At 42.4% G+C, this 26996-nt stretch overlaps 2 protein-coding genes across 6 annotated transcripts; one reads left to right on the forward strand and one right to left on the reverse strand.

The window, feature by feature from the left end:
- The first annotated feature begins 1046 nt into the window (after positions 1-1046).
- On the forward strand, positions 1047-6996 carry LOC130377636 (polyunsaturated fatty acid lipoxygenase ALOX15B-like). Its single transcript, XM_056584791.1, has 11 exons — positions 1047-1450; positions 1566-1653; positions 1913-2053; positions 2554-2657; positions 3146-3312; positions 3491-3634; positions 3774-3977; positions 4270-4356; positions 4532-4701; positions 5682-5803; positions 6992-6996. Exons 1-11 carry the CDS (start codon positions 1231-1233, stop codon positions 6994-6996), a joined length of 1452 nt encoding a protein of 483 aa, XP_056440766.1. The 5' UTR covers positions 1047-1230.
- A 6929-nt stretch (positions 6997-13925) lies between these two features.
- Positions 13926-21924, reverse strand: LOC130376930 (zinc finger protein with KRAB and SCAN domains 1-like). Of its 5 annotated transcripts, XM_056583867.1 has the most exons (11): positions 21367-21924; positions 20316-20368; positions 20185-20240; positions 18611-18845; positions 18215-18488; positions 17956-18046; positions 17511-17776; positions 17266-17332; positions 16501-16766; positions 16256-16322; positions 13926-15754 (listed from the first exon to the last, which is right to left on the reverse strand). In XM_056583867.1, exons 1-11 carry the CDS (start codon positions 21646-21648, stop codon positions 14742-14744), a joined length of 2670 nt encoding a protein of 889 aa, XP_056439842.1. In that variant the 5' UTR covers positions 21649-21924; the 3' UTR covers positions 13926-14741. The 5 variants fall into 5 exon arrangements, with proteins under 5 accessions (XP_056439842.1, XP_056439841.1, XP_056439839.1 ...); XM_056583866.1 differs by having other exon boundaries at positions 13927-15754; positions 17266-17329; positions 20185-20368; positions 21367-21923; XM_056583864.1 differs by having other exon boundaries at positions 13927-15754; positions 20185-20368; positions 21367-21923.
- Positions 21925-26996: the final 5072 nt, after the last annotated feature.

Raw genomic sequence — 26996 nt, forward strand, 5'->3', positions numbered from 1 at the left:
CATTAAAGGTGCTGTTGGAGGGTGCGCCAGGAAGAGGAGTGCAACCTAAAAAGATGTTGGTATTCCTGGAAGGGTGAGGTAATTTAAGGCCTTAAAGAGTTTAAGGCCTTACTAGACCTGATTGCATTCTCTTTTCGATCGTAATGTTTCATGTTCGGTTGCCGGCATTGAAAACTGATTTGCACATTGGAGCGAGGTTAAAGTTCCTTATTTTCTTCTAAGTGAGAATGGTTTAACTTTAACCCTTTAGCCTGTACTTTTCCACTTTTACTTTGGTAAATAAGTTGAATTCGTACTTCTAGCTTTACCAGGGTCTTTTTACACAAGTATAGGTACTTCTACTTGAGTAAAGAATGTGTGCACCTTTGCCACCACTGCTGAAAACTGTAGATGCGCTCACTTGATAACCATAATAAATCTGCTGGCACACATCGTGTGCATCCATGTTATTTTTTGTTATGTTATGTTGCTATGCCATGCATTGAGGACATTTCAGTTGGAATGCAGCACCAGCGCCTGACTGTTGACGGACAAATCAACAGTACACGTGCACCTCACCAGTCACTCTTTAACACTGCAGCAAAAAAACACTCAATGTGGCAGTTTATTTATTTATGTTTCTGTGGTTATAATTGCACCCTTATCACATTCCCTTGTTCCTTATCGTACAGTTTCATACAACATGAATATTATGATTAAGTTTAGGCATTGTGTTGGGTAAAAATGTGACACGCCTTGAAACACAAGTGTATAAAAGGAAGAAATACCAAGCATCCCATTTCAGTGCAGAGAAAGTGCGAAAGTTCTACACGTTCTCACTATTATCGTCTATCTACGTCGTTCTTGTTGCATTCTAAAAAGACAACTAAGGTAGACTACTCAAATAATAACGACCGAAGATGCAGAAGTACAGTGGTTCTTTGACCATTAATGGCAATCTCGGCTCCTCGACTTGGGACAAAACCAGCATTAAACTGGTGGGGACAGATGAGACGAGTGAACAGGCAAATCTCCGAAATAAAATCGTAGGAAAAGTCACAGTAAGTTCAACATTTATATTTGATGTTTCGGTATTAATATTTGAAAAATTTAATAAAAGCTCAATCAATGCAATTGGGCAATTAGTGGCTATATTCCACGATACTAATGGTCGTGAAATCTCATGCTAGTAAACATGTCACACTGTGTATCACACTTCTCTCTCCCATTCTTGGACATGGATTTACTTAAATGGTTGCGGTCATTGTTTTCTACGTAGAAATTGAGATGGACTGCCCAATGTCCATTGGCAAACTGGTACTGATTGAGCTGAAAAAAAAACAACGTCTTAAGCCAGAAGCCTGGTTCCCTGCCAAGGTGCAAGTCAAGTCGCCAAAAGGAGAGACCTTTCAGTTCCCCATCTATCGCTGGATCGACGACGATCAGGTTCATCTGTTCAGAGAGGGCACAGGTTGGAATTTCTTTATTGTTTTCTGTATTATGTTGCTTTAATGTATTTTATATTTTAATGTTTGCCAGATTAAATATAATCTTTATTTTATGTTTGTAATTCTCTTGTGTTACAGCTAAGCCAGGATTTGTACCAGAAACCCAACCGGAGATTGATAGATATAGCAGGAAGGATGAGTTGGATGAAAGAAGCGTACAGTATGAGTACGTTATACTTATATTCATAATGTGCATAATGACAAATACAAATTAATTTGCTATTTTCGGGAAATCAACCTTTAAAACATGTACCCTAAAAAAGAAACAGCTATTAGAAATGATGGAGATAGAAATATGACCCTTAACAAAGCAACAGGTCTAATTTTAATGACCAATTATCATTACCAATTTATTAACAATGGCTGCGTGTTGGTTTTATTACAACATTGGTCAAGCTTTGTTTATTCCCCTAAATATTTCCTAGCTGGAGCGTTGCAGAGGGGATTCCTGACTTTATGAAGGTGGAGCTGGATGCAAACGGTGTTGAGGATGTTGATTCTCTGCCTGATGAGGTCCGTTTCTCCTTCACCAAGAAAACTGTGCTCCTTTTTAACATTGGACGAGGGTAAAGCCTGTTTTATTTTTATTTTAAGTGTTTGTCTGAGATTAACAGAATTAAATCATATGGACTTGCGCTAGCCTATGTAAAATATATGATGCATTTTATGATTACAAATGTAGCATTACTAAGTAAAGGGTAGAAGAAAAAGTGTATATATATATTAATGAGGCCGTATGGGTGCATATGAGGCATAGATAAGCCTGCTAGTATGTATCCTTGTAAGTAATTTACTTACAAGGATACTTAGTATGTATCCTTGTAAGTAATGTACTGCAATACTGCATCTGTCTGTCTTGGACTTAATGTGGGTTGGTCAGTACGGAGTACTGACCAACAAAATACTTTGCATTTGTCACAGGCACAATGCATTTATTTTGACTAATTATATTGGTAACATGTCTTACTGAAGCCAGAAGAGACGGTTTGATTATCCAGCATCCCATTGTCCGTTAATACATGTTGTATCATGTTGAAACAAAAGTATTTGTGTTTTCCCTGTCCAGGATCACGGTGTTGACACTCCAAGGATATGTATGTTCTACAGAACAGTGGGAAAGCATTGACGAAATCAGCAAGGTCTTCAGCTGCAAACAAACTCCAATATCTGGTACAAATGTCTGAATGTCATGTTAATTGTTAATTTATTGTTAATACTTTAGGTATGACCGTCTAGGTAAGCCCTCCATTTTAGAAGGTGTAATTATGCCAAGAAGATAAAAAATATACTGATCTGAGGGGTAAATAAGTCAAACAGGATTTAGAAATGACACATTCGGTTTAATAGGAGTAAACACGTTCGAGGTCAAAGCGCACATCAAAGTCGCTCGATAAAAGCCACACTGCCAATAGAAAATCCACTGTTAACTCTATATTTAGGTTAAAAAACAACAACACAGAGCTGTTCCAGACATAATGGTTTTCAGCTGAAAAAAAATCTGTTGGGGTTTTCTTACCCTGTAAAGAATTAATTGTAATTATTAAATATCTTAAGGGGAACCATCACACTCAGCTACTCGTCAAATTGACTGATGTTGCAGAACGTGATTCTTTTCACGTTGGCTTCTGTTAATCCGTTCACTACATGTCGAACTGTAGAACATGTCCAGAAGAACTGGAAGGAGGATTCTCTTTTTGGCTACCAGTTTCTAAATGGTGTCAACCCAATGGTGATCCGTCGTTGTTCGGAGTTGCCTGAAAACCTTCAAGTCACCGATGCCACGGTGTTCCTCCGCGGTGGGAGGAGCCTAGCAGATGAGATGAAGGTGTGTGTGTCAACTGAATGTTGCTCTTTGAAGTATATAACATATCATATCCTGTCCTGTCCATATTTAACTACGCTATTGATGTCCAGGACAGGTCGTCAATAGCGTAGATAAATATATAAAAATAAATAAAAGCAATGACATTTAAAACATGATTTGAATTCTCACATGTTAACAGAGGGGCAACATATTCCTGTGTGACTACAAAGTCTTGGATGGATTGAAAGCCAACATGGTTAATGGCAAGCAGCAGTACCTGATGGCCCCACTCATCCTGCTCCACAAAACCCCTGAGGATCAGCTGCTGCCCATAGCTATCCAGGTAAGGGTTGATATTTACACTAAATCCCATCCCCAAATTATGGCTGATATATGGAAACTTTTAGAAACTCCTCATCTTGATAAAAGTGATTTCACTGGTGCTACTGAACCAGATTTTTATGCTTTGCCTTTTTCTGTAGTTGAAGCAGGAACCATCAGAGGACAACCCAATTTTTGTTCCTGCCGACTCAGAGTACGACTGGTTGTTGGCCAAGTTGTTTGTCAGAAGTGCAGATTTCCAGGATCACCAGCTTAACTCCCACTTGCTCCGCACTCATCTTCTGGCAGAAGTATTTTCTGTCGCCCTACTGCGTAAACTTCCCATGGTACATCCAGTGTTCAAGGTAAAAATATAAATTTTGAGTGAACACTATAATGAAAGGCAAGCACTCTGTCTGAGCTAGTCACAGCCCATTATAATAAATGTCAAAAGATGCACTACTGAGGTATTTTCATTCAGTCCTACAATACTTTCCTGAAGCGTTCCCTGAAATGCAATAGCATGTGTTTAACTTAAAGAGGGGAACTTGAGTTCCAACGGTACATCTTAACCTCTGTATTTGAAACATTATGAAACAAATATTTTTATATGGTTTACCTGAAAACTCAACATTTCTTCCACAATTTCTTAGATAGCTCCTGGTTCCCCACACTCGCTACTCCCTCCAGATCAACTTCCAAGGCCGGAAGCAGCTCTTAGGAGAAGGTGGATTTTTCCCAAAGGTATTGAGCGATAATAATGTTTGTCCGTGTGACCTCAATAAATGGAGCCTAGACAATATTTTATTTGCCGTTCATTCATGCATGTGTAAAGTATAGTGTAGTAGACCTTTTGATAGTCAATGTTGTCATTATTTCCATCCTGCTTTTGAGTGTAACACTGTGATTGCTTCCCAAGTTCACCGCTTCTGGCAAAGAGGGTGCAGATATAATCCTGCAACGAGCCACATCATCTATAACCTACACCTCGCTTTGCATTCGGGACGACATCAAGGAGAGAGGGCTGGAGTCTGTGCCCAACTTCTACTACAGAGACGATGGCTTCCAGATTTTGGACATCATCAACAGGTAATAGAAACACTTATAATAACTGTTGAACAACAGGCATGAACCTGTTAATAGAATGAATGCCGGCAACTACTTCTAAGCTACTAGTATCGGATTCCCTGATAGCACTGAACATTGCAGCTTTTCCAATGCATAATATTTGCCAAATATTTGTAATTATTGGTGGCTTCACAGTCAGCTTTTATGCAAAGAATTTTTTTTGATAAGCCATTACCTATGAGTCGAGGTCTATGTCAAGTCAGGATCCATTTATTTCAATATAAAATGTATTTTATTTTTTTCAAACGTGAACTACTTCACTGCACTTTTGCTTACTTTTGATATACGGCTGTTTTCTGTAGTTATGACACATGCCTGCACTTGCCTTAAACTGACAAGTATTTTGTCAAACTAGATTGCTCTATTATCAACTCTAACTCATGGTAGGGGGATTAAAAGCTAGCTATGATTTTTGACAGATTCAAATATCAAGATGAAGCTCTACTATAGCCACTTCAAACCCTCCCACTTTTAAAAAGCAATGTCCCGCACCAACCTCTTTATGCAGCCACCTAGCAAACGACTTCCCAAAAATGCCACCTGACTTCTGTTGGATAGGGCCTTTCAGAATGCATGGGAAATTCATGGGCATTGTAACTACATTTCAAACAATTTTGCAGTTCTGGTTAGTTGCTTAACTGCCTTTCTTTGTTTAGTACTTGTGCAATCACAATTATGTGAAGTATAATATATTTGTGGAGCAAAAAAATAATGTTTATAAGTAGACCTGAGAATTGATGTTTACATTTTGAACGTGCTGTATCTGTTAATATTGATTTAATAATGTCTCAAACCAAGTTTAATGATATAATAGAGGGGTGGGAACCTAGATTGAATGAGGTTTGACTACTTCTTTCGTACAACTGTTTAGACGGAAGAAATCTCTCTTTGCATCACGATCTCACAATGGGTTTAAATATGCGTTTGGAATGTTGATACAGGTTTGTTGAGGGAGTTCTTGGCTACTACTACAAAGAAGACTCTGATGTCCAGCGGGACACAGAGCTACAGACCTGGGTTCTGGACATCTTCAAACACGGATTCAATTCACGGCCAGAATCTGGTGAGCTTTCACCGAAATATCCAGAAATATGTCATACATTATGATACACACACACACACACACACACACACACACACACATATATATATATATATATATATATATATATATATATATATATATATATATATATACACTACACAGGAATGCCGAAAGGATTGCGCACTGTAGCTGAGCTGGTGAAATTCGTCTCCATGGTGATGTTCACCACTTCTGCCCAGCATGCTGCAGTCAACAGTGGCCAGGTCTTGTTAATTAACGTTAATAACAACTTAATTCATCATAATGTGAAAACTGGAAATGTAACTCCAATTTATTGTCGAAATTCCGATATTAAAGGGGCAGTTCGGAATTGTGAACATAGGGCCTGATTCCCAAGTTAGCCTTAGTGTTCTTTATCATTGGAGACAGTTTAACACATTTCATTCAGTCCCTCTAGTTGCAGAATTTGCTCATGCTAGGCTAACGCATGGCAACGGGCAATACTAACCTGCTAATACCCACTCCACAGTACACCCGAGGCAAATCAACTATAACGCCAGACGGTCGATGTAAATGTCTCTGAATAATGTTAGAAATGAAACCAACCTTGCATTACATTGCATTTTGAGGGACTTGCTGTGTCTCAGCAGCAGTGTTATATTCCTGGTAGTAGGCTACTGCAGCGGCGGACTGATACCTAGGTTAAATTCCGCTGCTGCTGAGAAAGTAGCCCTCAAAATGCGATGATTTATGCGATGCGCGGTTAATTTTATTTCTAACATTATTCTATCAACGCAGATATTTACATCTATTGTCTGGCGTTGTAATTGATTTACCTCGGGTGTACTGTGGAGTGGGTAAGACTGTTTTATTAGCAGGCTAGCATTGCCCATTGCCGTGCGCTATCCTAGCACGAGCAAACTCTACAACTAGAAGGACTGAATGAAATGTCTTGAAAACTGTCTCCAATGATAAAGAACACCAAGGCTAATTTGGGAATCAGGCCCTATGTCCAAAATTCTAAACTTCCCCTTTAACCCCGAAATTCAAAATAATCTAAATAATTCTCACAGCATGCTGGCAATTCCCCCCCTTTCCAGTTTTCAGTTTCAGAATGAAAGGTTCTCAGAATGAAGGAAAGAGTCAGTTACCTCGTAAATCATTTTGTATTATTTTCGCATTCTATATCTGTATTTTCCTTTTTAGTTTGACGACGGCGGATGGATGCCCAACACTCCACCGACCCTACAGCGCCCCCCGCCGGCCATCAAGGGAACTGCAGATGAAAGATCTCTCCTGGATGCTCTCCCTGACATCAACGCCACCGTTCAAGGCGTGAATATCATGTGGGTGCTCAGCAAGACGCCCAGCGATTTTGTAAGTTCCCCTTGGTTTTTAGAGATTCCTTGAACTGTTAACCACACTATTATGCAAGTACATTCTGCAATATTAGCAGTCAATTGATTTCCCAGAGCTATAGAAGTACTTACAGTAGTATTTGAGTGAGACGTTTTCATTAGGCTAGGCTATGGTATATTCATGCAAAGCCTTTTCGTGATGCGTTCTGATGTACAAGCCCTATAGTAGGTCTGGATGAATTTACCATGTGTTTTATATTTAACATATGTGTCTTATCTAGTATTTATTTAATGTGTGTGTTCATCCCAGGTGCGACTGGGCCACTACCCCGGAGAGCATTTCTGCGAAAAACATCCCCAAGAGCAGATGGAGCTCTTTAAAAAAGAGCTTGAACAATTAAGTGTAAAGATGAAAAAAAGGAACAACGGTCTCAAAATCCCGTACACATTTCTGGACCCAGAGTTCGTGGAGAATAGCGTAGCAATCTAGTCAGTTGTTTGAGCTAAAGGGGGCAGGATGGTCTAGCAGTGAGACAAGGGTTTTACTCCCAGCTAAAGGGTTTGGGTTCAAAACCTCATTTTCTGAAGGTCACCTGTGCAACACATTACGAATAATTAAGCATCTAAAATCGTAATCATATAATTCCTCAATTCCTTAATCAACTTAATTCACACACCAAAACGTATGTACTCACACGTCAATCATTCACAACATCATGAGCTCTATATCCTATATGCATTATTTTTGTTTGATTTGTGATTTGTTACCATGCCACTATATGGAAACATGTAGTTAAAAATTACTCATAAACATATACAAATCAATATTCCTCTGAAATGCTTTGTTCATTTAAAAATGAAACATTTGACACACAGTAGCCTGTCATACATTTTAAACTATGTCGCTGAAGCTAATTGTGTAAATTCAAAACTCATAAATTGTGTTTGCTTCTTTATTTCTACTAATGTACCTTCATAATATCATATTGAACTTTTACCACGTTTTAAAACATAACTACATTTAGCACTAATAAACAACTTCTTAATCCTCCATCTCCATCCATTGTCCTCTTGTTTTTCCATAAAACATGCCAACAGTTTTGTTTTAATTTCCCTACAGTCCCTACACTACAACATAGGCCTTTACATGGGCCTTAAAATTGCAGAGACAGGTGAATGACAGGAACGTTAACCACCTTTCACTGTTAAACTGCAGTGTCTCTTACTTACTTCTGGGCTTTCAGTGGGTTTACGACAGTGGCGTTTCAGTGGCTTTACGACGCACGCGTGTGCTTCAGTGAACGGACGTCTTATCCTCACAGTATCTCGCTTGTATAATGTAATGTCTGCAATCTATAGATGATGATGAATCAAATCCATTACACCAGCTCATGGGGCTTGTACCACACAATAACTTTTGTAGTAAGGGGTCATCCACAAAGTATTCCAGGGCAAAACAGCCAGCAAGTCAGACCCAAATACACACACCACAGTAGCACAACAACATATCCCCTCAAACGCAGACCCACACAATGCTGTACTACAACCAAAGACGCCATCAACCAGCCAAAGAGGTGGGACTATGTGTTACAACTACTGCTGTCAATCGATTTAAATATTAAATAGCATTAATGTCATAGTTAACTCAAGATTACTAACTCACAATTAGTTATCATTCTGAGTCGTTGCCATGTTACGTCGTTAGTATTTTTATTTTACTTAGTACATTTTGTGTAGGCAATCAAAAATACTGATGTAGCGTTGGCTCTTGTAAACCGTTTGAAGTTACCTGCATTGCTGGTGTAAATGCTCAGGGGCCGTATTCACAAAGCATTTTATCTTACCGCTAGGAGTGCTCCTAACTCGCGCTAAAACATTTTACGTAGGAGATTTTTCTTAAGTTATTCACAAAGCCGCTGAGACCTAAGGCTTACTCCCTGTCATATTTATAGTATGGTGAGTAAAGTTATCTTCTGTATGTGTTATATTGAATGTCGTATTAATTAATGTGCTCTGTTATAGTATTATATTTAATGTGCGTGCGTGCGTGCGTGCGTGCGTGCGTGCGTGCGTGCGTGCGTGCGTGCGTGCGTGCGTGCGTTATTACATGTATTTAACCTGTGTTCATCCCAACAGGTGCCCCTTGGCCACTACCCTGAAGAGTATTTCTCTGAAAGAGTTCCACACCAGCACATGCAGCTCTTTAAAGGGGAAGTTGAACTTTTAAGTTCAAAGATTGAAACCAGAAACTTGGGTCTGAAAATCCTGTACACGTTTCTGGACCCAGCGTTGCTGGAGAATAGTGTAGCAATCTGATAGCATGAGCTATGGGGGGAAGGAGGAGGCTCTGGTGGTCCTGAAGGTGGACTCCCAGCTGAAGGTTTGGGTTCAAACTCCATTGTCTACACGGTCTGCTGCCTACAATACAATATCAATTATTCAAAAAAACAAAAAAACATTAAAATCGTAATCATTTAATTCTCAAATCTTTAGAACTGGGAGAAGCAAAAACTGATAATATATGTAAGTGTTTGTTCCTCTGAAATTGTTGGTTCCTGACAAAAAAAAGTAACATTAACCATGTCTTACATTCTAAACACTCCATTGTGAACGCTTCTTTACTTCTGCTTATGTAGGCCTACCTCCTTCACAATTTTATATTTCACTACTCTGCATCACTTTGACATGCAAAACAAAAACACATTCAACATTTCTTCAGCTGTTTTTTTTATAATTGTCCTCATGCTCATCCTACATGTCAAGAACATCCACAGGTGTCATGCCGAGTAAATGCCCTCGATATAAAGCGTGTCCCCGTTTGCGGGAGCACGCATGCATTAAGGGAAGAGGGAGCTACATTATTACGCTATGATCTCTTAATTATAAATTAGACACATTTGGTTTGTTTGATTCAACACCTATCAAGAAGGTTTTGCTTGAGATTATCAAAGTAACCCTTTGATCATCTCTCAAAAGCAATGCTTCTTCTATACGTGCGGTCGACCTTTGTATAATTAATTGCACTGAATTGAGAAAGTCTACGGGAAAAACAAATATATATATATTTTTTTTCATTCCATATTTTGACAATGTTGGTCGAATTCTTCATCCTTTAATTGTAATTTAAGGATTTTGGTCAATTCAAATTCAGATTCGATACAGTAAAATCAAGATGCAATTACTCGCCTCAATTAAATTTACTTGACTCAAGTTTTACATTTAACTGAATGAAGCATTGTAAACAACATTTTGTTTCTTTAATCCACTACAAATGTAAGCCTACCTTAGGATATTGTTGTAAAGGATTCTGAATTCCACCTCCTCAAAGGGTAAATAATAAAAATGATCATGATAATAATGTATTGAATTAATATAGCCCTTTTCATTACTCAAAGCCATTGAGTGAATTTTCCAGGCTGGACATGCTTCTACCAAAATATGTAACCCCCTCTATAATGTACAGATGATGACCTACTGTGTTGAATTTTTTACTCTTCAAATCGTACCTGATAACCCTTTGGAGGCCCAATTGACCAATTTGAGGGGGTGGGAGACAGTAGAATGATGGCCAGGCTATCCTGCCTGATCGGGAACTTGTCCAAAGCATGCACAACACACTGACTGCACTGGGCAGCTCCTTCAGTCAGAGGCAGCCTCACCCACCAGGAACATGTTTCCTCTCTACAAAAAAAAGTTGAGATGTTAACAAAGCATCTTTATTATTATGACAATAACAAATGTCGATTTCAGAGAGGCCTACAAACATTTGTAGGAGGTTGAAATGCAGTCTGAAAGAATGTGTATCCCTATTAACGTTAGCTGGGAAAGAGGAAACCGCTCTCCATATTCAACAAGGTTCTTGGGTATGATGAAGGTTTAGAAGGTTGAAAATGCAGTCTGAAAGAATGTGTATCCACCTTTAACTTTGGCTAGGAAGGAGGAAACTCCGCCATATTCACCAGTTATGAGATAAGATGAAAATAAGAAAATATTCCTTGAATAAGGGTGCACTCACACTAGGCCATCTGGCCGTGGCCGTGGCCGTTTTCACACCTAACCATGCTCAAATCTGCCAGTGTGAGTGTGGCCAGTCTGGCCAGGCCAGGCCAAAATGGCCACTTGGGAGAGATGTGCTGCTACGGTACGGGCCGCTACGGTACAGATGCTAATGAGCCAACACGCGCACACGCACGGCTACGCAACCTGAGCTGGATGTAGTCCATGCGACGACCACGGACATAATAAAGGCGACGAGTCTTCTTTCCCATTAAACGGTAAACATCGCGTCAAGCGGTTCAACTGTTGGTGTGTTCTCTGTGTTGTTGTCCATTGTTTTTAAAACTCTGACTGGCGGCAGACTTTATTATGGTCCATGCAGCGGACGCTTGGTGATGACGTGTTACGACGTGATGACGTATGTACAAGAGCCTACCGCGGCCAGGCCGCGAGTTTATTTTTTGCAGGGTGGTAGCGGGAAGCTCGTGAATATTCATGAGGGAACTCATCCCTCATTGGTTGGGACTTGGCTCGCTGGGTCTTTATCAGAGGGCTTGTGAAAACAGAGGGCTTGTGAAAATCACGAACGCAAATAAATGAAACGTTGTTATAAATCAACACAAATCATTGTATCAATAGGGTGAAACATGTTATACAATAGTCGTTTTTAGACGAGTTAGCATTACGAGCTAACGTTTGTTTTGGCACTCACAGAAAGGTAGCTATAGAGTTGCCGTGTAGTAGGTGGATTGATAGGTGAAAATCAATATTAAAATTAATTTAGCCCTACGCGAAAATATTCTATGGATAGGCCTACAGATTTTATGGCCCTTCTTTCTATAATGTAATTGGTTGTGGGGTGTGGCAGAACCACTATGAACAAATATCAGAAATCATACGGTTTATTCTTATCCATCTACACCTAACCTCCAGCAGCTCCATCTCCTCAAAGTTGACATGTGTCTGGCAAATGTTGCAAGCTTTAATAAATCCTGCCATTATGCTCACTACTTCTAGAAACAGAACAGAATGGAATCTTAATGGAAATATCAAGACATGGATGGACAACAATTAGAAAAAAAAAACTTGGAAACAATCACCAGCTGCCGAAAGCACTGCGATGCGCTATACATAACGTTATAAAATATAATAAATAAAAAAAATGATTTACTACAGTAGCCCAGGCTGTGACACATAACAGTTTCACAGGGGCTTTTAGACGAGTGAGCTAACGTTTGTACTTACAGAAAGGTAGTATACGAGCCACATCCAATGGGTGTGCTCCGTGTGGTTTGACCCCCGGGTGACCTGGTTGACGCGCTGTGTTGATGTTTCCAGTAGCCTACTATGCAGCTACGTGAAGCAATGATTGATCCGTGCGATCGTCTCCGATTTACAACCCGTTTATTTCCTCACCATGACACCAATTGCATGGGAATACGGAATACATTCATAGATCCTCAGTGACATAACAACAACTTTGTATTTCTTGCGGTCAAAATCCGTATGCCCTTCCGGGGTCAAACAACAGAGGTACCCCAAATGACGTCCCCTTAACACCTGTACCCGCAATACGGCAACACCACTCAGTGGTCAACACAGACATTACAACATAACTGAAAAACAGGAAAATGGCTCTTACAGGTAGCTATAGAGTTGCCGTATAGTAGGTGGGTATCATGTGTCACATTATTTCTAAAATGATTCGTGTTAATTTATAACAACGTTTAATTCATTTGCCGATGCGCTATACATAACGTTATAAAATATAATGAATACAAAAAGGATTTACTACAGTAGCCCCCGTGACACATAACAGTTTCACAGGGGCTTTTAGACGAGTGAGCTAACGTTTGTACTTACAGAAAGGTAGCTATAGAGTTGCCGTGTAGTAGGTGGGTATCATGTGTCAAATTATTCGTTTTTATAGCAACGTTTAATTCATTTGCGTTCGTGATTTTCACACAAGCCCTCTGACAAAGTCCCAGCGAGCCAAGTCCCAGCCAACAAGTCCCAGCCAATCAGGGATCAGTTCCCTCATGAATATTCACGAGCTTCCCGCTACCACCCTGCAAAAAAATAAATAAATTCGCGGCCAGGCCACGGCCAGATGGCCTAATGTGAGTGCACCCTAAGTCATCAACAGCGGGGAAATGTGCAGCATATCATCAGCAAAAGTGGAGAGCGCGATAGCACTACCCCAGTGGCGGACTCAGGGGGAGGGGGGCAGGGGGAGGGGGGGTGGGGCGACTGCCCCTCCGTGCCTCCTTGATTGATAAAGTGCCCCTCAAGATTGGCGAATACGAGAGAAAGTGCCTTATTGGCTGCCCTTTACATGTGAAATAAATTATTGGGTGCCCTCTGGTGCCCCTTCATGCAATAAATTATGAAGATGAGCCCTCTAGAACAAGAAAATTCAATAACGTGCCTCAATGAGTACCCTCTTAATGCCCTTACTGTGCCTCCATGGTTGAAAAAGTGCCCTCTAGAGTGGTGAATACGAGAGAAAGGGCCATACATGATGCATCATATCTTTTTGCACACTGGTTGGGCCCCATGTTGTGCAGAATGTGCCCTTTTTATTTTTCCGCCCCTGCCCTTCAAACAGTCTGAGTCCGCCACTGACTACCTTTTATTACTTTTTCCTTCCTTATATCAGCATTTATTTTAAATCTCCAGGACATAAATTCTAAAATAAGGGTTTAACTACCCTTTCATATGTGACGTATTAACCACATATGACCCACCAACAAGTGTCTTTTACAATATGTACACTGTGCAGCAAAATCTATTCTGATGGACATTATGGGTCCAAATGGCAAAAAGCCAAGTTAGAGGTATAATTAAAGGTCTGACAAGTTTGAAAACTTTTTATCACTCAGTCGAGATATGGGCCTCTAAATTAAAAAAATAACCAGGTGTTCAGACACCCAAGAAGAGCCTATCCCAGGGGCTGCCCTTTTCAAGCAAATAACTCTTGTAGTCATTACTCCAAGATGCAACTAGTCCTCCATCTTTGTTATTCATCATTGCATGCAGCACTAACCTAACCATAATACACAATTATATATTGCATGTAGCCAATTTAAAGGAAGATCTATATCTCCTTCGACCTAGAGATATCTCCCGTCCTCTCTAATTGAAAGGTGTTGCGATACTTTAATTTGCATTGCAAATTGCCTAGAAGTCTAATACTGAGGGCAATCGACTGACTTCTGTGTTGTGGAGATTTACCTCCAGAACCAACGCTGTTCAAAAAGGGGGCGATCACTGTTCTAATAACCCACGATGTGAAGTTTCCTATAAGAATCATGTACACCCATTGTCTCAATGAATGCATGTTTGGTAACTTTGCTGCCTTTATCTTCTCCCTATAAATGATCATACTCTAAAATTAAATCAAATATTTTGTGTCCACGAAAGTTTTACAGCAATAATACAAGAAAGCAAATCAAAAGTTGGAAAGCGTCTTTAATCATGATGAAAAAAAACCTACAATCACTTCAACGAATAAAAGATAGAGCTGTCAATCAAAGTGTCACGTTGCCCAGTGTCCAAGCCCCCCTTTGCCTGTGTGCCTGAGCATCTACACACGCAAATTGCTAGTGTCGCTGAAGCTGGCGTTGCACTGCAGACACGCAGGGCTTCTCCCCGGAGTGAGTCTTCATGTGGATCTTCAGAGTGGAGCTCCGTCCGAAGCGCTTCATGCATTGGGCACACCCGAAGGGCTTCTCCCCGGAGTGAGTTCTCATGTGGTCCTTTAGGACAGAGTTCTGTCTGAAGTGCTTCATGCATTGGTCACACCTGTAGGGCTTCTCCCCGGAGTGAGTCCTCATGTGGAACTGCAGGCTGTAGCTTGTACTGAAGCGCCTCATGCATTGGTCACACCTGTAGGCCCTCTCTGCGGAGTGAGTCCTCATGTGCATCTTCAGGCTTGAATTCTGAATGAAGCGCTTCATGCATTGGTCACAGCTGTAGGGCTTCTCCCCGGAGTGAGTCTTCATGTGGATCCTTAGGTTGTAGCTTGTACCGAAGCGCGTCATGCATTGGTCACAGCTGTAGGGCTTCTCCCCGGAGTGAGTCCTCATGTGTTTCTTCAGGTTGTAGCTTGTACCGAAGCGCGTCATGCATTGGTCACAGCTGTAGGGCTTCTCCCCGGAGTGAGTCCTCATGTGTTTCTTTAGGTTGTAGCTTGTACTGAAGTGCTTCATGCATTGGTCGCACACGTACGGCTTCTTGCTGGTGTGGGTAACCATATGGATGGTCATCTTGGTATTGTCGGGAAAACCCTCGCCAGACAACACACGAGGCCGGAGCTTGGGGCCGCCCTGAGCCCCAATAAGGTCCTCGGGGTGGCCGAGCGGCTCACCGCGGTCCAGGCTCTTGGCCGCGCTGTGGTCCGCGGACGGCGAACTCAAGGCCTCCTTGCCGGACGCAGTGAGGAGGGTGTCATGGCCGTCCACCGCCAGTGGGCCCTCCCCTTTTCCGTCGACGCTCAGGATCCGCAGCTCTCCGTTGTGACTGGACATGCGGGAGGAGCCAGGGGCGTCCACATGCAGATTCTCTGAGGTTGTGCCGCGCTGTGTGCTGCGGTCTCCAAAGTCATCGCAGTCTTCTGCAGAGAGGAAAACAAAGACGGACAGAAAGTGATTGTATTAATTCATTATTTGCAGAAAGGGATACAGCATGTACGTTGTACACACTTGTGTATTGGAAGAATTATATTTCGACACATCCTTTCTAACTTCTATTTGCTGATTATGCCTTTTCCTTGTCCCCCTCAGGGTGGTCAAGGGACAGAGGCTTCAGCTGAAAAAGCACCGCAACGTGAGGTCATTAAGACACAACCCAGGTCATCTGTTGTTTCCTATCATCTGTTTTACAATTACGGTTGTTAAATTGGGATCAGAGCTGATCTCTGCCTTCCTGAGACCTGTCTCTCATGAAGATATAAATCATTTTGCTATAAACTGAACAAGTAGTCCTTGTGTTTTAGCAGGGCTCTGGTCATGATGCTTTTCAAAAGAGGACCAGGCTTTTTAGCGCAGGTAGAATCTAGTAAATTCTCAGTTGATCCAGGTCGTTTGCTTGCATATATGCAATGTGTGTTACTAACCTACAGTGGGCATGCCTCCACCAATATCCTCTTCAACCTTGATTAGAATGGTGTCCGGGGTCTGCTGCTTTCCACATAGAGAAGGAAACACACACAAGACATATTCTTACATTTGCACAGAATAGTTGTCAATCCCCACTGACGACACGTTGAATCATAAAGCTGGTGCTTTCTATGGGTGTGTGCTGGAGTGGTAACAGAGGAAGCCTCTCTTTTGGATGGTGAATGAGAAGATGATTTCCAACCTGCACACTCAGCTCCTCGTGGCGGACCAGCAGCTCACCGCGCTCAAGGCTCTTGGCCGCGCTGTGGTCCGCAGACGGCGAGCTCAGGGCCTCGACTTCAGACGCGGTGACGAGGGTATCATGACCGTCCACCGCCAGTGGGCCCTCCCCTTTTCCGTAGACACTCAGGATCCGCAGCTCCCCATTGTGACTGGACATGTGGGAAGAGCCAGGGGCGTCCACATGCAGAGTCTGTGTGCTGTGCTCTACAAAGTCATTGTAGTCTTCTGCAGAGAGAAATAAAAAAACAGAGAAAGTAATTGGGTTAATTCATTATTTGCAGAAAGGGATACGGTATGTACGTTGTACACACTTGTGTATTGGAAGATTTATGTTTAGACACATTTTTTCTAACTTCTATTTGCTGATTATGCCTTTTCCTTGTTCCCCTCAGGGTGGTCAAGGGACAGAGGCTTCAGCTGAAAAAGCACCGCAACGTGAGGTCATTAAGACACAACCCAGGTCATCTGTTGTTTCCTATCATCTGTTTTACAATTACTGTTAAATTGGGATCAGAGCTGATCTTGGCCTTCCTGAGACCTGTCTCTCATGAAGAAGATGTAAATCATTTTACTATAAACTGCATAATAAGTCCTTGTGTTTTAGCAGGGCTCTGGTCATGATGCTTTTCAAAAGAGGACCAGGCTTTTTAGCGCAGGTAGAATCTAGTAAATTCTCAGTTGATCCAGGTCGTTTGCTTGCATATATGCAATGTGTGTTACTAACCTACAGTTGGCATGCCTCCATCAATATCCTCTTCAACCTTGATTACAATGGTGTCTGGGGTCTGCTGCTATCCACATAAAGAAGGAAACACACACAAGACATATTCTTACATTTGCACAGAATAGTTGTCAATCCCCACTGACGACACGTTGAATCATAAAGCTGGTGCTTTCTATGGGTGTGTGCTGGAGTGGTAACAGAGGAAGCCTCTCTTTTGGATGGTGAATGAGAAGATGATTTCCAACCTGCACACTCAGCTCCTCGTGGCGGACCAGCAGCTCACCGCGCTCAAGGCTCTTGGCCGCGCTGTGGTCCGCAGACGGCGAGCTCAGGGCCTCGACCTCAGACGCGGTGACAAGGGTATCATGACCGTCCACCGCCAGTGGGCCCTCCCCTTTTCCGTAGACACTCAGGATCCGCAGCTCCCCGTTGTGACTGGACATGTGGGAGGAGCCAGGTGCGTCCACATGCAGAGTCTGTGTGCTGTGGTCTACAAAGTCATAGCAGTCTTCTGCAGAGGGTAATTAGTCAAAAGTAATTGTTTAGATACATTATTTGCACAAAAGGAGACAGCGTGTATTTGTACACGTGAAAGAAACTATTTAAATGTATGTGTATGTTCAAGGGACATCATATGATTCAGAATGCAGACTAATAATTCAGTTGTCAGACCTTCACATCTCTACAAACCTTGAGAATCTGCCCTCATTTCGTCTCCCACTGCAACTGACCCACGAAGGCGCAATTGTTCCTGGAAATGATGCTGCTGATCCATCTTCCACTTGTGAACAATAGACAGTTGCATGTTATTCCTTGCATGCCTCCTGAAGGTGTCATACTGAAATATCTCGAGTTGCATGGCCTCACACACCTTTACATGAACGGCACATAAGCTGTGTTTAAGAAGAGTCCATCGCTAGTGAGTTTCACATAATGGTAAAATGTTTACCTTTTGTAGATGGGTGAAGGAGGACCCTGTGAAGTCGGTAGCAGCCAAAAGTTGCAGGTCGGCAATGGGGGTGTTTAAAACCATGGGCTGACTCTCCCACTGTCTGAAGTAGCTGCAGTGTAGACATCGCTGAGTGAAAGCCACATAGGTACCGATCCTTCGCTGTTGAAGGTCACAGCCTCCCTGACACGCGGGACAGTTTTCAAACAGCTGTTTGAGGCAGCTTTCAAAGACAATATACTTTGCCTCATTCTGTTTGGGCCGAGTCTCAAACCTAACATAAGGAAAAAAACATAAGGCAGAATACTATTAGAAATACTGTATTACTCATAGCCATACTACCAATCCCTAGCCAATGCTGCTTTTAGTACAATGCGGCCAATACTAAAAACTTACGAGACGTCAGATTCCTCTGTAAGAACAGAGTCTCCAGAGTTGTATGTAGAGTCCAGCGGTTCTTTATGTGATTCAATTGAGGAGTCACTCTCCTCCTCTTCTTCCAACTCAATCCGTGGTCTCTTGTTAGGTCTCCAGCCCTGGCCCTTTATTGATGTAGAAGTCAGCGGTGAGTCTGGCAAATGAGAGGTTGTTCCTAAGTGTACACTGAGAGGAGACACCTGTGTCTGCATGGCTACAAAAAACAGAAACAAATCGTATTAGAAACTGGAAATAATAATTAAGCGGATGTTTTGTCCTTGGTACTGGAGTAACGATGAAGATTTGCAAACAAAATATATCCTACTTGGTTATGGGTATGATGTTATTTAGCAGACGCTTTTATCGAATCGTTAGTAGAAAGTAATGTGATACTTTATAAATTAATTAATGTGTAGCCCATATTCTAGCAACACAACAGACAGCAAGAGAGGGACATCACATAGAATACTGGACTGCAGATTCTAGGTACGCCAAGAAAAGAGAAAAAAAGACACCATCCCAAGACACAGGAAAAAGATGCTTCCACAAAGTTTAGTATGAAATACTAAAGACACTCTCAGTGTCTTTGTTTTGCAGACCAATATATAGGCCGGCCGATATTTGCGTTTTTTCATGTATCGGTATCGATTTCAGTTTATTTTTTTGGCATGATTTTCAGAACGTTCAATAAATGTTCCTTCTTTTTTTTTAAATTGAGACATTATAACATTGGTTATCATCATTGTGTCATTTTTATGATGTAAATTGAGGGAGGCTTAGCCAGGAAATCCAGACCCACATCTAGATAGCCAATAGGGCAGGGGTTGGCACCTGGCAATTATGTCTGTCCCGCAAGAAATAATATCTGGACCGCCAGATTATTCTGAAGTTACATAATATTATTTATTTGAAGTTTTAGAATATCAAATATCTATATCTATTAGAGGTAAAGGGCCGGATACAGTGAACTTTTTCTTCTTTCACAACCCTTTTTGAATTTAAATGTATCAAATCCTGCTACTACTCCACGGTCACGCGTAAGCTGCGAGGGGCTGGGCGGGAGTTATTGGAAACTATGCAATATATGTTCTGGCCCGCCACCCACTGGCTGGAAAAAAAAATGACCCGAGGCCAAACTTAGTTGCCATAGGGTCCGATAACGAGTAATGAAAAAGGCCCAACTCGAGGGGCCGCACCAAGCATGCATTTGAAAATATCAGAAGAATACAAGGGGTGACATATCCAAACCAGTGGTTACCAATAGTTAAGACTCTTGCCGTATCGGGTCGGTAAAACAGCAACACTTTAGGCCCACCTATATTGATACCTCGATGTGATTGATTAATGTTCTGGTCCAGGGGAGGCCCAGAATATACATGAGTATATTGCTCGTTCCTAGAATGACTGGCTGAGCAAATTCAGATTGTGCTCTCGCGAGATCTCTGAATTTCCAGGCTAGTATCTGCTCCAAATATATGCTCAAGAAAATCGTTATCGGTTATCGGCTAAGGCTGATGAAAAAAAAATCTATATGGTCGATCCCAAGTACATACCTTTGGTTCTTACGCGCGTCTTTAGCGATCCCATGGAAAACTGTGTGCCGACTGATGTCGACTTGAACCGTGCAGTTTGTATTCCCACAGACGTGATGGTTTGGGTTCCCGCCGATATAATCGGAGGCGAGTCGGTCTGGCATCCGACGTGTTGGAAGGGGCGATAATAGGCACTGCAGTCCTGCTGAAATGATCACACACAAATCACGACGAAAATTAATTTACACAGTACACACTTCCAATTAACCTCTGAAACAGGTTGTGGCCATTTAACCCGCCTGATAGTAACACCTCACACACAGCTAATGCTGTGATCCATTTGTATGGTACACCGGTACGCCCGACCTGCTCTATCGACAACGTGACGTAATTTCCTGGCTTGCAGCACTTATAGCATTCCCTTTTCTCATTGGCTAGTCGTTATTATTGTTAGCTACATTATGCTGCTATCCATTTGGATTTACGAAGTGTTAAAGTCGCAAATCTCCCAGCTTTCTTGCGGCATTTCACTGAGGCACGACCCCTTTTGGTCGTAGTATCTCGTCGCTATCAAAGTAGAGCGAGCAGAGCTGTACAACTCGCAAAGAAGATGGCTGCGCCCATTGTTAATGGGGGATGAGATGTATTTTCTTTCTATTTGTACCACGTTGGTGGTTTTAATGTCGTTTTTAAAGCCTCTTACACACTTTATTTCTTTGCTGCTTTAATCCGGTCACCAATATATGCATTGCACGGTCTTGCTTTGCGTGCAATTCAATGTAAAGCTTTGTTTTGAAGCTGGTTTGCTAAAGAGGCTATGTCGCTAATGATGACTAGCCTGCTACTACTCCCCCTCGTGGCTCGACAGAAACACAAATGGCAAACTGGAAGGCTGGAGCAAGGGAAATACGTCACGTTCTCGCTGAAGCTGGTCGTTCGTACCAGCGTACCATCCAAATGGATAGCAGCATTAGCCTCTTAAGCAACCAGCTCGAAAACAAACACCACAACTTGACATTGTATGGCACCCACAGCAAGATCGTGCAATGCATCAATTGGTGACCGGAATAAAGTAGCAATGTATTCAAGTTTGTAAGAGCATTTAAAATCAACATTAAAAAGACCAACGTGGTATTAAGGCTGGAGTCCGAGGCATCTGGATAAAACACTACAGAGACACTTTTTCATGATCAGTTTACTTACATGTTGAGAGACATCTTCACCCATTGGGCCACACAGAGTTGGAACAGCATCTATCCTCAGAGTTAGCAGCTTTGCGAATCCACTAGTGAACGAACGCAGGTTCTTGAAGCAGCCCTCCGTGAAGTGGTGGCGACACAGAAAAAGGTTCGGTACAGTTGGGGGAATAGGGTTAAAAATAGGGTTAAAAATGAACTCCAGCCAATGGCTACGTGAAGGCTCTGGCTTTGGCAACGCATACAAGGGAGATGTTCCTTCACAACGAAAAAAACACCTTCTTACCATTGTTAAACAAATACTAGCTGAGAGCAGCTAAATCAAACTGTTCTTCTTAGTGATTGTGAATCATCTGATGAAGCGCTCCGATAATATATCTATGCCATTGACTCCCAGCCAAAGTACAACTTTTCGTCACCTCGTACCGGTGTGGAAATTTGCGTTGAATGAAAGATACAATTTCGCACGTTGAGCACACAGACTGTGCGACTCGTTTATTTAGTTAGAGAGGAAACCGGAAATCAAAACGTGCTGCAAGTAAACATATCCCGCATCGGGCTCCACGTCGTGAGACGCTCGTAATCCTTAAAGGGACAGCGATCCCTGAACCACCAAGACAATCGACATGCCTAACACAGTGTAAAGAACAACACATTACAAAATACTGTAGGTGAATTATGTTACACTCACTACACAGGAACTTGTAAAGCGCACAAGTTCCTGTGTAGTAGCCTACATATGTAAAGCGCAATAGGAGAAAAAAAATAAAGAAAAGCATACTAGGCCCTTTAAAGGCACCCAGTGCAACTTTATGTAAACATTCAATGAAAAATAAACATTCAATTTCTAGTCTTTTTTACACGTAGTAAGTTTCAATAACTCCATACCATTACATATCGACATTCAAGGAGCAAAGATGAGACGTCGTTGTGTGGTGAGAACTGTGGGGTGTTCCACAAAGCCGGTTTTATCACATAACCGGGTAAGTTAACCCAGGGTTTGCTGTAACCCTAGGTTTTCCGTTCCAAAAGGATCACGGTATGTTAGTTGCTATGGCAACATATGCTCTGAATCAAACCTGGTCGGACCTGAGGGGTGTTCCACGAACGGAGGTTTAACAAACACTGAGTTAACGCTGAACTCTAGGTTGATTGACCCTGTGCCGACCAACCCAGAGTTTTCGGTTCCACAGCAGCGGTTATGCATTAGTTCAATCAACTCGGGGTTGGTTAACACAGGGTTGTGCGCGTCCACGCCAAACTTAAAAAGACGTGATGTATGGATCATGGAAACCCTGATCGATATGGCGAAACGGGCCGCTTATTTCAATGAAATGGAACCCCAGGTTCTCCTGGAGAGCTATGACGAGGAGAAGTACATTATCACAAGAAAAGGGAACGCTAAAACCTCTGGAACCCGGAGAACCAAAGCCTGGCAGCGGAACGCTGACCGCGTAAATGCGTTACACGTCAAAAGCATGATCCTTAATATTTGAGCCATGAATATATAAATATCCCAGTTAAGCATTCTTAAAGATCCTACCACATAACCCCTTTCTTCTAAAACAATATGTACTCCGATTGCTTCCAAGCGGTCAGAGGATCAAGTATAAAAATGAAGTATAAAAAACATACAAACTGGTAAGCTTTTCCCACCATCGTATTGGTATAAATTTAAAGAAGCAATTTTTTTAAGCCAATCGTGAAAAGGCCGACAGTCGGCAGACTGGATCTGGCCCTCAAATTGTCTTGACCCCGGTGGAGGAGCTGTTAATAAACATAAATTCAGGGCGCCCTGGCATGGAGGGGGTACCTGGAGGTACCTACCACCTCAGAGAGTCATGGGCCATACCCCACACTGGTTGAATGTAGGTTTTTGTGTTTTAGATTTTTTTTGCCTTCGAAGTAACACATGCAAACCGTGTGCTTGCCACGGCGCATACTATTCCAAATGTTTCTTTTTTGGTAACTGGGTAGAAAACCTAAAAGTGACAATTCATCAACTTCACAGATCAAGATGGATCAGTGCTTGTAATGAAGCCGCCGGCTACGATCGAACATTCTCCAGTGGATGCAAGTCCGTTAGGACTATTTTATACTTTATGTTGTAAATGCCTCTCGGCATAGTACTCAGACAATATTGCTCTTTGTATGATAGGAGGCCGATACAAATCTTGGATGGGTCATCTGAAACGACTGTGATGTGCTCAGCATCTCCAGCATTATAGGCTAGATAAAACTACCATTTGAAAAAAACGGAGGGCTACGCAAATAGTCTGGAGTGAACTGAGGCCAGGTCCTCGATTGGTAGTGTTGGCTATGTAAGGCTATTTAAAGGTTGGGTACGCGATTTGCGAAACGCCAGCAGATTTTGAAAATACACAACTCAAGTCCTACCCCCTCTCCTTCAACGCTGACTCTGACTCCACCCATTCCAAGTACCTGGACGCGCAATCATGCACGAGCGCGAACAGAGATGCGCGAGAGCGAGCCAGGCTAGCGTAGGTTTTCGTTTAACAACATGGCACTACATTCAGCTGTAAATTGCACCCAGTACCGCGGGAAGTAGGGGTTTTGGGGGTGCTGCAACACCCCCTGTCCGAGGCCCTGTCTTATCACAGAAAACGATCATTTCTAAAAACTCCGGCCAAAGTGGAGATTTCTGAAAACGCCGGTTATGTGTTGTCGTATCAACGGGGAGAAACGGGATTTTAGGTTCTGAAGCGTCACATTATGCACCAGGAAATGCTTAACGTCATGTGAGCGTCCGCTGTACCGTATTGGTCCGAATATAAACACAAACCCCATTGTAATACGACCTATATTTGGAAAAAAGATTTGAAGACCAGATCTTGATTTCATGAATAAATAAATTGTATTAATTGAAATAATATACGAAAATAAAAAGGCATAGAATAAAACACTGCATTGCCACTAAACAGTAGTGCAAATAGGCCGTACTGATGTCGTGTACACCAAAGACTTCCTGACACTCCTCTGCCCCGCTGTGTTCGCTCTGGCTGTGGTCGCTCCGAACTGTTTCGGCCCGTGGCAAAGCGAGTCATCCTCGCTGCTGTCCAAGGCATGTTGAGACGCAGCATTTATTTAATGCTCATATGTCCTAGTGCTGAAAAAAGGTTATATGAAAAAGTGTGAGGGTAGCGGTGGTGCGCTAAACTTGTTCTGTGAGCAGCTGGATGTGAACCATGGTGTGAAGGAAGTGAACACAACGATCGATTTTCAACTGTGCGCGCATGCACTGGTGTAATTGAGCTGCGCTGCTATATATCTTTTTTTTATCAATGTGACGAGTTGCGAGTCTAGTGCAGGCCGGGTTTTTTTTCCCAGCACCCCCTGCTGAGAATACGTTCTCGCGGCTATGGTTGCACCAGATGTTATAAACATTAAACGGTCACATAAATCATTACTATTTTTAGAAAATGTATGTTTGTTTCATATAATTGTATTGGAAGTCCTGGTTTTCACTAGGGTTGCCGCGGTGTGGACATTTTCACACCGAGTAATACACTCGTCTCAACACCGGTATTACCGAGTATAAACGGTATAAACTTTGAAACTAGGTCAACCGCCACACAAGCATCGGTTTTTAGACCCTTCTCGTCCTTCAGTTGCCGCAAACGTTCAAAAGCAGCGCCTAGGATTATTCTTGATTTCAGTTTTTCTCTTTCAGCGTTTTTATTATCAATTACTCTCTGAAAAATAGTTTTCCTTCTCTTTGCTGGTGGTGGTGGTGGTGGTGGTGGGGATGGTGGCGTCTTGTCTGCCATGGAAATTGTCTTCTACTGCTAGGTCCAAATGTGGATTAACTAGTTCCAGTAGATACCGCAGGATAACAACAAACAGGAGCTTGCTCTGGGTCACGAGCTCTGGGTCACGAGTACTGCACGAAGGGGTCGCGCGCGGGGCGCGGGGGAGGGGGGGAGGGGGAGTGCAGTACGACCGTTTGATTGACGTACTTACTGTCCAATGAAACTCGGTGGCAATGGAAATGATTGGCTGGAGTTTTTCGAGCCCTGCCCGTTCCACAGATGATTGACAAGTTTAATTTTCATGTCAGTACTTCTAACTCAGTGGCTGTAAGCGGGTTATGATAAGGATTTCAAGTAATTTTGCAAAAAGGGCCAAAAAAGCGAATCACCTACGCAACCTTTAAATATATTAAAGATTTGCGCGAGAATCTATATCTCTCCACTCCAGCAAAAAGTCATCCAATATGCCAAGATGTCGAGCCGTGGTCTTATCAATCGCTCCCGGTGGATTGCAGGTATAATTTGCGCTCTGATATCAGCAGTTCTCTCATCAAAAGGGCATGCCATTGTGAACACATGAAATCTGCGGTGAACGCCGGTTGAAATACCCAAAACCGGGTTATGTTTCAAACTTAACCTGCGCAAAACCTGGTCCGACCAGGTTTGATTCAGAGCATATGTTGCCATAGCAACTAACATACCGTGATCCTTTTGGAACGGAAAACCTAGGGTTACAGCAAACCCTGGGTTAACTTACCCGGTTATGTGATAAAACCGGCTTTGTGGAACACCCCACAGGTTTTGCGCAGGTTAAGTTTGAAACATAACCCGGTTTTGGGTATTTCAACCGGCGTTCACCGCAGATTTCATGTGTTCACAATGGCATGCCCTTTTGATGAGAGAACTGCTGATATCAGAGCGCAAATTATACCTGCAATCCACCGGGAGCGATTGATAAGACCACGGCTCGACATCTTGGCATATTGGATGACTTTTTGCTGGAGTGGAGAGATATAGATTCTCGCGCAAATCTTTAATATATTTAAAGGTTGCGTAGGTGATTCGCTTTTTTGGCCCTTTTTGCAAAATTACTTGAAATCCTTATCATAACCCGCTTACAGCCACTGAGTTAGAAGTACTGACATGAAAATTAAACTTGTCAATCATCTGTGGAACGGGCAGGGCTCGAAAAACTCCAGCCAATCATTTCCATTGCCACCGAGTTTCATTGGACAGTAAGTACGTCAATCAAACGGTCGTACTGCACTCCCCCTCCCCCCCTCCCCCGCGCCCCGCGCGCGACCCCTTCGTGCAGTACTCGTGACCCAGAGCTCGTGACCCAGAGCAAGCTCCTGTTTGTTGTTATCCTGCGGTATCTACTGGAACTAGTTAATCCACATTTGGACCTAGCAGTAGAAGACAATTTCCATGGCAGACAAGACGCCACCATCCCCACCACCACCACCACCACCACCAGCAAAGAGAAGGAAAACTATTTTTCAGAGAGTAATTGATAATAAAAACGCTGAAAGAGAAAAACTGAAATCAAGAATAATCCTAGGCGCTGCTTTTGAACGTTTGCGGCAACTGAAGGACGAGAAGGGTCTAAAAACCGATGCTTGTGTGGCGGTTGACCTAGTTTCAAAGTTTATACCGTTTATACTCGGTAATACCGGTGTTGAGACGAGTGTATTACTCGGTGTGAAAATGTCCACACCGCGGCAACCCTAGTGAAAACCAGGACTTCCAATACAATTATATGAAACAAACATACATTTTCTAAAAATAGTAATGATTTATGTGACCGTTTAATGTTTATAACATCTGGTGCAACCATAGCCGCGAGAACGTATTCTCAGCAGGGGGT

This window comes from Gadus chalcogrammus, chromosome 23 (genome assembly GCF_026213295.1).
Source record: "Gadus chalcogrammus isolate NIFS_2021 chromosome 23, NIFS_Gcha_1.0, whole genome shotgun sequence".
Classification (NCBI taxonomy): Eukaryota; Metazoa; Chordata; class Actinopteri; order Gadiformes; family Gadidae; genus Gadus; species Gadus chalcogrammus.